Source organism: Eleginops maclovinus, chromosome 9 (assembly GCF_036324505.1).
Source record: "Eleginops maclovinus isolate JMC-PN-2008 ecotype Puerto Natales chromosome 9, JC_Emac_rtc_rv5, whole genome shotgun sequence".
In the NCBI taxonomy this organism is placed as follows: Eukaryota; Metazoa; Chordata; class Actinopteri; order Perciformes; family Eleginopidae; genus Eleginops; species Eleginops maclovinus.
The window spans coordinates 15,759,395-15,770,328 of NC_086357.1; the positions used below are offsets into that span (position 1 = coordinate 15,759,395).

General features: G+C 39.7%; 1 protein-coding gene across 1 annotated transcript in view; it reads left to right on the plus strand.

Annotated features, from left to right (window-relative positions):
• The window catches only part of kdm4b (lysine (K)-specific demethylase 4B), a 58,366-nt gene extending 50,519 nt beyond the window's left edge, over window positions 1-7,847 (plus strand). The window contains exons 18-22 of the mRNA XM_063891952.1: window positions 1,163-1,351; window positions 2,543-2,719; window positions 3,204-3,323; window positions 4,805-4,897; window positions 5,301-7,847. Coding sequence (XP_063748022.1) covers window positions 1,163-1,351; window positions 2,543-2,719; window positions 3,204-3,323; window positions 4,805-4,897; window positions 5,301-5,735 — 1,014 coding nt within the window. The 3' untranslated portion in view covers window positions 5,736-7,847. The remainder of the gene's footprint in view (window positions 1-1,162; window positions 1,352-2,542; window positions 2,720-3,203; window positions 3,324-4,804; window positions 4,898-5,300) is intronic.
• Window positions 7,848-10,934: the final 3,087 nt, after the last annotated feature.

Sequence of the window (10,934 nt, forward strand, 5' to 3'; positions counted from 1 at the left end):
GTGATGCAAGACACCAAAGAGAATGGAAGGTGGGGGGGGGGGGGGGGCGGGGGGAGGGAAAATGTTTTGAATGTCATCGTGCTGTTTCAGGCAGCTGCTAATAACAGCTTGTGAGAGTTTGGGCTCACACCTACGTTCCCAATGATGGAAGGACCACTCGGTACTTTGAAACACAATGAAATCTTTATTATGGAACAGTACTTTTTCAATGGTACTGGCGGTTAGTGGCTCTCGTCCTGCGGGCGAGGGGAAACAGTCCTCACTCAGGCCCCCGTCTACTGCTACAGAGACGAACCAGGTTATGACCATGACTTTAATCAGTACCTGATTACCTGATCCCGATCAGCTGTCTGGCCTCCAGCTGAGCCACTCCTACCACTCCAGCAGCCGGCGCCCTAACCACACCCCGCTGCCACACAGCTTTACCAAAGTGTTGACATTTTCAGTGGGAGCTGGATGAGAATCCCACCACGCCACTGCCACTGATGACTGCAAACGCATGTTCTGTGCAAAGCTTAAAACATCCATTATGTTTTTAATGAGTAGAAAAAACCTGTTAAAGACGAGGGGAAAATGGTTACACTCCACTGTATTGCTCCAGTCTGCCTCAAGAGATGCCCTGCAATTGTGCCATAGTAGAAGAGTAAGTTAAAAAATATTTAAGGATCAGCAGCAGAAAGGTCTAGTACTCTAGTATTTTTTAATAAACAATATTCAATAATTATCAGACAACTTGATACTTTCTTCAATACGTCATCCAATGTATCCACTTTCTAAGCTTCTCATGGTTCTTCTGAATATAACAGCCTCAGTAGGACTTGTTATTCTTGTCGTGAAAGCCCCAACATGATCACATCCCCACCATGGCAACAGCAGGCTCACTGAAACACTAGATGGAGATCTGCGCCCCGGAGGAGGATCTGTTATTTTGAACACCAGTGTTTGAACAGTTGTCAGTCCCTGCTTTGTTTTTCCTTTTGGAATAAACTAAACTTTTCCATTCACAGACATTGAGAGAAATCCTGTACATTTAATGAACCACATTCTGAATCATAACATTATAATAACTCACCCTTCGATATCTATGACAGGGAGTGCAAGAAATACTAAATAAGCTCCGGAGCTCACCAACTAAATTCTTTGTTTTCCATTTTCATTGTAGAAGTGTGTGTTCTGTTATGGAAAGACAGCCAATCAGAACCGCGGCGCCTGCATCCAGTGCTCATATGAGAACTGCGCCACCTCCTTCCACGTCACATGCGCACAGATCGCCGGAGTCGTCATGACACCGGCCGACTGGCCCTACGTGGTGTCCGTCACCTGCCACAAGCATAAAAGAGTCCCTCCAAAGGTACCTGCTCATCCAGATAACACTCAGCTGTTCTGTGTAAACATTTGTAATTTTTCAAGTCAGAATTTGATTGAATTTCTCACTCTGAGTCATGTTGTGTGTGTGGGGTTTAATTCCTTTTTTAAATGACCGGTGAGCTTTTTTTGATATCTTGTAGAAAGAGATTTTTTTTTTTTTAAAGCCGCAATCTGAACGACTTCCATTTATTTAAATGTTGGTTAAGCTGCTGTCACACAAGGAGGGAACACAATGGTGATTGAGGATATGGTCCACTGATGAAAAGTATTACATAAATTAAGCACATGCAGTATTACAAACTAGACGTCTGAGGCGACATTTCTAAAGACTTGAAACTCATGTACATGGGTGGGAAGTAACTAAATACATTTACTCACGTACTTTACTTAAGTACAATTTTGAGATACTTGTAATTTACTTGAGTATTTCTATTTGTTGCTACTTAGTACTTCTACAACAAAGGTAGATGTTGTACTTTTACTCCACTATATTTATTTAATACCTTTTAGTTACTTTACAGATTTGGATTAATAATGTAAAATATATACAACTCTTAAATCAAACTTTAGTTACACCTGGAGTAAATTCACAAGCTACCCTGCAGTATACAAACTAGTTGCACCTTTACCAGCTTTGATAACACTTTGCTGATCAATAATTATAATCAAAACATAACGCATATTATTCTGAAATGGACCAATCTGCATAATGACTACTTTTACTTTTGGTGCTAATACTATTTTACTTTTACTTGAGTAACATTTTGAATACAGAAATTGTACTTGTAACAGTAACTCATACACTCTGGTACTTCTACTCAAGTATAACATCTGAGTACTATTCCCAACTTTGCTCACGTATCAACAACAAGTGGAAATTCTAACCCAACAAATCCTGAAATCTTTAGGAGTGATTTTGATTGTGGCGGCTCAAAAAACCTTAACATGTTACTGATTAATCTCAATACATAACCAACAACTAGAGAGAACACTTTTTGTTTAGTTCAAACTTTGGTCTCTCTTATTGTGGAGGTTTATTCATTTGGGTTGTGAACCTACCCAGACTTAAATCTAATGAAAAAAGTTCAATTTTTTTCTCAAAGATCAGAGAGCTGGTTGAGCACAAACGTTGGATCCTGTCTTTAATTCAAAGTATCTGCTTCCCCCCCTTCAGCCTCGGACGGCTCACAAAGGACAGCAGCCTCTGAACCTCGGGCAGAAAGTGGTTGGTCGAAACAGTGATGGCTGGTACTACCATTGTACCCTCATCGGCATTGCAACACAGACATTCTACGAGGTCAACTTTGATGACGGCTCGTACTGTGACAACCTGCACCCAGAAAACATATTGGTGAGTGCTCCTAAAGCTTAATAACACACCTACCTGTGTACTGTAGAAGACTTCAACAAACTTATTTCCCTTTTGGTATTAAAGCAAGATGAAAATATCCTAGCAACTGTTCTATACTCAATGCTGGAGCAGCTTTGCAAAGTGAAAATATAATAGCTTATAGTGAATGCAAATAACCTTTAATGACTCACTGCCACGTTAGCAACAATCATAACTGTAATTATAGCAGCAGCAACAAAAGGGGTGGGTTTTCTGTGGAGGAAGAAGAAAAAGAACAAGATAATGAAATATTTTAAGAGGCTGTGATACATACATATGCAAGATCTAATAATGTATCTACTGTAAAAACTTACTTTCTTACAGCTTGTGCTGGTTAAAAGTGGAAAGTCTTCAATCCTAACTTGTTAAAGTTTTAAAGAAAAGAGTTTTGGAAATGAAACTTGCAGATCTCCTACTTATTCTGTTCTCCCTTTCCTCCCTTCAGAGTCACGACTGCCTGGTTGCGGGTCCTCCTGAGGTGGGGGAGTTGATAGTGGTTGGCACGTCCAATGGTCAGATTGTCAACGCTTCTTTTGTGAAAGAGCACACCCACAAGTTCTACCAGGTGAGGAAAAACACAAATATTAGAGTCCAACTTGTGGCTGGATGCTCACTACTCAAAAAACACATTATAGTTCAGATTTGTGAACTGCAGAATTGACTGGTAAATATCACATTTTTATTCCACGACTGAAGAAACTGCTAGATATGTTTGTAAGCTGCAATGTGAGTAATTGTGTGAACATTACCTACTGTTAAAAAAAGAAGTAATATATGCAGAACAACATATTCGGCGACAGCATCAATTACCTCTTTCATCTGACACTCTTCTGCATGGTGATTCTGAAGTAATTGAATCCCGTGAACTGTGGGCAACGCGTTGCTCTGTCTAATTTTTTTTTGCCATCCTCTGGTTTGGTTCCTCAGTTCTGGTATTTATCATTAAGTGTGGAAAGCTTGGTTGCCCTTGTAGATGGAGGAGCGTTTTGATACAGTGTGGCATTAAAACTTAAAGTGGAGGGATTTGGCATCAGTGGTGCATGCTGGGAAATTTATGGAGCAAATATGCAGAGTGCTTACAGAGTGGAAAATGCAGAATTGCAAAAGATGATTCTAGGACTGGTGTCAGGGGAGGCCATCTTAAAAGTCACTTACAGACATGGGTGCAGGAAGGCATTAGCAGACGAGGTTAAGGGAGGTTGTTAATATTAGATTTTGCTGTGGCGCTGCATCTGTGGGCACATCTGTAAGCGTTTTTTCTGACACGTACACACAAAGGACAGAGATAGGGTTTATGGGGCTGCTTCATAACACAGTCATCAGAAAAGTTACTGAACAGTGTCTGGCTCATGGTGTCTCTCAAAGAAATGAGCTTTCCAAAGTGTTTGTGTTCATTCAGGTTGGTTTAAAAAGATAACTTACGTCTTAGTTTTGTGTTCTTTCTCCCACAAATGGCACATTTAATTTATTGTGTTTTACAATGAGTTCCTCTTCAGAAAGTAAACCAGCGTCCCACCTGCTCAGCCCCCCTCACGCCCATTTACTGCCTGCTGCAGTACTGAGAGTCCTCTTAGAGACAAGGAGGGCTGTTTAATTCGGAAAAAGCCTGGACACCATGTCAGGGCCACATCCCTGACCTTGTCCTTTTTCCATGTATTTTTATGTTTTGAAATGCTTAGCTGTGCTTGCGACCAGTCAGAAAGCAGCTTCAGAGTTCACGGCTGCGGTCAAGGATGTTCGTTGTTGCAAACATTTGTTATGGCTAAGATGAGCTGAGACCCATCTGTGACTCTCTGGGTGCAAGTTTGTATATTTACTCACCAAGCCCCCCCATCTTCTATTTACTTCACTACAAACAAATGTATCTTGATCCTTAAAGGTTTGTCTTGTATTATTAAATCAAGCTGCTGATGAAGCCCTTAGTAATTATCATTGGTCGAGTTCAGTGTATCTGGATATGCCTAGGTTTTTCTATTCCCTCAGGAGACAACCAGTTAGATATGTGAGTTTCATATTTCAATCTTTTTTTTTTCTTTTTTTCTCCAGGTTGAGTTTCAGGACCAGAGTCAACTGATACTTAAACACTCAGAGATCCATCTGCTGGAGCATGAACTCCCGAAGAGGGTCCGAGCGAGACTGGTCAGTGTAAAACAGAAATTCAGCTTTCTAACGTGAACACTCACCTTACATGTTGCAACACGATAAAAGAAAAATGTGGCAGATGTTTGGTTTGACTGACACACTAGATTCAAAATTGGTAACTGAGACAAATGTTAGTAAATATTTTCTGTGCTGAATAAGAAAAAGAGAACCAGTCAGGTTCTCCTAAGAGGTAATGTAAAAAGAGTAACGATAAACGCGTACGTACTACTTCTATTGTGCCATAGGCAGCTACATTTTCACGCAATTTCATCCAGAATGTCATTAATGGGCAAAAGCTAATGTAGTAAACTTTACGTAATCAATAGGAAGCTTTTTTAGACCCAAACAACTGCCCATCCCAATGTTTCCTCTGTCTCAGTCTGTACCTGTCTGTCTGCAGGCCATACCCGTACCACAGGTTGGGGTTTCCTCCACAGATGAAGCCCAAGCAGCCAAACGCCGTTGCCTGCCGTCAGGCTCAGCCCCGCCCACTGAAAGACCCATGGAGACAACCAATAAACCTCCATGCCCCCTGACTACAACTGCTGTAGCATCACGAGGAGCAGAACATCTCAGTATTCCTACATCAACAACCTCACTACCTTTACCCACAACCCTACATGGGGCCCCCTCCCACACCAATGGTATTCAGATGGACGTTGAGACCCCAATGGACACAAGCGTCGCCCTCAGAGACGCTGTAACGGAGTCCACCCTGGCCTCAGACGCCATGCTGTCTCCGCAGCCAAACCCTTTTTCAGTGGACGTTTCCTACATGGAGAGCCTCCTCAATTCACATTTCCATCAGGACAGCAGTCCGGGACCCCTGTATTGAAACTCCACTCTGTTATTACTCTGCCAGTGGAGGCTGAGCCAATAGGAATAGCTCTCGCTGAGGTGGATTCACTGAGTACTTAATTATGGACAAGAAACATTTCCTCCACCGGCTCAGAGAGCTCAGGGCGGGAGCGAAAACAGACACAGGCACTCTTTAATGCATGCTCCTTTTTTCTATTCTATGAGTTAATGTATTTGCAGTGGTGCTTCAGTGTGTTCTGAAGCATACAGTGCTCAGCGTAAATGACTACACCCACTTTGAAAAGTAACATTTCAAACAATATCTCAATGAACACAAAAACAATTTTCAAAATGTTGACAGGACCAAGTTTAATATAACATCTGTTTAACTTACAACATGAAAGTAAGGTTAATAATGTAACTTAGATTACACATATTTCACACTTGTAGCCTCTTCACCTTTGCGGTGTAAAGAAATTATTTTCTGTAATTATGTGTTGTCATTGCTAACAACATGAAATGGGAAGGGGTTTTCTTTAAGTAACACCCTTTTATAGTCAACTGATTTGCTGGACACCTGTGTAAGGGATAATAAGACTCACCTGTGTAATGAATAATTAGACTCAACTGTGGTTGATTATTGTTAAATTAGATATTTGTAGTCTAAAATGTAGCTTTGCTCCAGAGACTTTCAGTGGGGTGTACTCATTTTTGTGTCGTGTCAACATTTTGGAAAATGTTTTTGTGTTCATTGAGATATTGTTTAAAATGTTACTTTTGGAAGGAGGTGTACTCATTTACGCTGAGCACTGTATATATGTATATTTTTTTTCTGACATAATTAATTTTATTTGTTTTTCTAGGCCCTTTTGGGCTTTTCCTTGTTTGGTCAGCTGCTATGCTTCTATTCTCCATTTTAATATGAATACGTCTATGAGTGGAATCAACTCCATACCTCGGTGCATTAACTCGATGACAGCACACTCCCATTTTCTTTGTACAGAAAACTAAATATTATGACGGCCTCTCAGCATTAAGGCCCCTTTTGGACTTCTCTTCTTTTTTTTTCAAATCAAACAACCAGCAACACATTTTCTATTTTACAACCAGGCCGCTTGTGGCTTAGGAAGGTGGAACTAAAGTGTTAATTTTCCGCCTCAGGATATTCCCAGTTGAGGTGTTAATTGGTCGGAATGCAAGAGGGGGTGGGGGAATGGGGGTAAAACAAATGTATTGTAGGGGAACTCAGTATTTAAATGTCCTAGTCAAATATCGATATAATTATTTGTGGTGGCAGAAAAATGTTGAATGCAAACACTCATAGATTTGTTTTCAGGATGTGTCACAGTAGTTAACAGACCTTTATGTAGTGACATCATTCAATCTGACATTTGGCAGCTCCACTTTTCTCACCTAAAACTATCTCAGGGTTCCTACATGTGGAAAATGTTGCTTTAACATCCAAGTCTTCACACAGTTGAGGAAGAACAGAACAGCCAGGAAAATATTCCTCAGCCATTAATGGCTCATGAATACCCGTTGCTGATATTTGCTCCAGTTTGTCCTCTATTATAAATAATGTCTCTCTTTGTCTTCTTTTTCCTATTACCACATGATCTGGCGGAACATTATGAAGTCCATGTATAGGATACAAGTCTGGAATGTGTCTGTTATTCGTAAATGGGATTTTGTGTATATGTAGGAACCCTACAATCTGAAAATATGTTGGACTATTATTTGTTTTAATTGTATGTGTAAGTCAATATTGTATATTAAGTATGTGTTTTTTTTATTGCCCTATGTACATTTTTCTAATTTTGATTTTATAAACTTGGCCTAATCAAAATATTAATGGGTTTATTTTTGACACATTTCAACATATTATACTCAGTTTGAACTAGTTTATACATTTTTTTTTTTGTGGATATGGCCGCACTTTGCTCCAGAGGTGCTTTGAGAGACATTGAACTACTGATGGACTGAGTTTCGGAACACTGTCAACCTGTACATACCAAGGCCTTGTGTATTGTGAATCAAATTTGTAAATGTCGCACATATACTTCTCTTATTCTTTTCTTTGTTCCTGTATCCAAACGAAATCCATTAAGAACATTTTATTTCAGAGGGATTAAATTGGGTTGCTAGTCCACACCTTTTCTGTGTTTTGTGTTCGCAGATGGATGGAAAGTCCATACGGTAACTTTAATACATTCTGATTGTTAAATGTCACAAACAGTGCATGATCTGTTTAGTATTTTGAGCCAAACACTTCAGAGATGTGTTTTGTATATATGAAAACTATAATATATTGTTGCAGCCCATAAACCCCTCGGTTTCAGCCGTTTCAGAAGTGCTGATTCTGTGTCTGTAGCTTTAAATGCTAATGAGCTGCTGCTGGCCACGCCCCTCTGGGAGATGATTGGTTTAAATAAACACAAAGGTGCTCTAGGAGGAGGTGGGACAGGCTAATGGTTGCACAACACATAAAAACAGACAGGTTTTTATATAAATGGAAAAGAGAGATTCTTTTTTTCCTGAAACTTTCTGAATCTCTTAACACAGAGGGTACACATATTTATGTATAAAAAGACATGAGAAAGTGGATTTTGCATAATAGTTTACCTTTTAAATATTTGCTGTTGTAACTACATTGTAGCCTTTGCTAAAGAAAATGTCATTGTCTACAGGACAACAAAAAAAAAACACCTTTTTGTTGTTGCAAATATACCTCTAGCCAACAATCTGGTATCCCGATACTTAGGTTTTGATTCCTCTTTGTAAGAGCCTCTAAATTAGAAGAAGTCCAACAAGAAAAGGACAGATTGTGAAGAGAGAGAAGGTCACTGGAAGAACAAGAAATCTGTGTCTTATAGACCAATCGTTAATGTGGACACACACACACACACACACACACACTGCCCTCTCTGCATCAGGGTGGACATTAGCATTCTGAAGTGCCTGCCGTGTCTTTGCAGAAGAACTGGGGATGTGCCAGCTTGGCAATTACTTTAACAACTCTGTTTGATTTCTTCATTCAGTTAAACCCAGCCAGGGGTAGAAATGAGGAGAAAAATGAGGAATATATCTTTAAAAGTAAAAAGGTTTGGCTGAACATTTTAGGAAAAGGAAGAGGAAACCTTCAGTATTTGAATAATTTCCAAACAATAGAACCATTAAGACAGCCTGCGTCCTCGTGGCTGTTGAATAACTTCAAACTGTGGCCTTTGGTTCAAGTCTGTCTCACCAAAACGTCCTTGAGGATGACACTGAAAACTCTAACCTGCTCGATGCGATCAGACAGCTGAATGGCTCACATTGGAGGGGGAAATCGGCGAATGCAGTGTGATCTAATTGCAGATGGAAGTGGCAATTATGTTGACAAGCTGGTTGATATGACAGGCTCCATTATAGCCTTAAGCTTTTATTACATTTCTGCCAAGTAAATCACTTCAGTGACGCAGTATTACCATAATGAGTGGAGCTCACTGTCCTGTGTTTCAAGGGGACTGGTCTGAGAAGTTTGAGGTGCCTGATCTTTATGAACTTCTCCATACATGCCGGACTTTCAAGTGACGTCCCATTTATTCACCACGACTGGTGGCCATATTGGATATTGGCTGTCAATGGTTAAACTTCCTGCTGTTTGTGTCTAGTTAACACATTTGCTACACTGTTGTTGACACAGCAGGTTGTATATTAGTTCATTTATCAGGTTGAGATGTTGCAACAGCAGGAGCATATTCATTTTTCACTGCAAATAGTTTTTCAGCAAGTAAGAGATGTGTTGGTGAGCATCTAACATAACATCCTAAGGTGGTTTACCCTCCTGTTAGCTGTGAGTGGGATTTACACAGTGGCAGTGCTCATATGTGAAAAAGGAATGACGGACTAACTCGTGTTTTTTGATCTACATTTAGTCATCTACATTTTCTTCATTTAAAAAGACAGAAAATTAAACAGGCACTGAAGAAACAAGCCGCTAAAAGTAAAACTAACATTGCTTTATAAATATGTGAATATAAAAAAAAAAAACGGTTGCTTATTCCCAACTTTAATAGAAGCATGATCTTTTATTGATTTGTTCTGACGCAGAAAGAGATGTTTTAGTTTAACTGACTTTTCTGATTCCCGAGTTAGGGAATAAACATTATTATTTATCACAACAGTACATGTTGACTTTCAAAGGTGCAGTTTGTAGGGTTGTTGTGTTGGATTATTTGGCAGGATTTTAATCTTTAGTGTCAAATAACCTAAAACTAAGAATACCTGTGTTTTGGTTTGTCTTAAAATACTCATCTACATAGGTAGGGTTTCCTCTTCCACCGAGTGCTGTTGCATCTTAGACCAGAATCAGAATCAGAAATCAGAAAGCAGGGACATTTATATATTTTTTCAATTGAATCAGTTGTGATCTACACTACAACATACCAAAAACCTTCAATTTAATGTTATGATACACCCTTTTATTTGATCTATCAAATCATGTGGTATGAACGAGAGAAATACTTCTTTTAAAATACTGAGTATAAAGTTTACTTTTGTTGAAAAAACTCACATCACATGAACCATTGTCTTATTATTTCTGATGCACCCATTTGCATTTACCCTTTAGATATTGTTAATGTAGTTTATTAGATACTGTGTTCTGGTGATGGCTTTAATGGAGAGGATTTATATAAACAGGAGGTGCACCATGAATTGCCTACAAGATGAACAGACTCAGGGATTTTCCCACAACTAAAATAATAGATATGCAAGGGACTAGGCTTTGTATCTCTACAGCACCTAACACATCGTTCCATTTGCATTTATGTTATTGTTGTCCAAAAATCTATCGCAGTTTGATCAATCATCACTGTTTGTCTTAATGCCTGGATTTGGTGAGGCAGTCAAAATGCTCCGCTGCTGTTCTTTTTTTTTGTCCCACAAGCTTCCATTTATTTTCTCCTGGTACAGATACAATAAACCAAAGAGGAGAGAAACTTGTTTGAGAGCAAGAGGGAAGAAAAAACAAAACAACAATGTTGGTAAGTGCCGGGCCTTATTAATGAAGTGAATCTTCATCCAGTCACACACAAGAAACAAATGGCTGCCTCCTTGAAGCGCTTAATCGGCCCATTAGTCTTCGCGCGACCACAGCACCCCCCCCCCCCCCCCACCCCGTCTTTGCCGTGTTCCCTTTAGACCAGAGCATATACATCCATCAACCCGTATTTGCATGCCGACCACACATGCT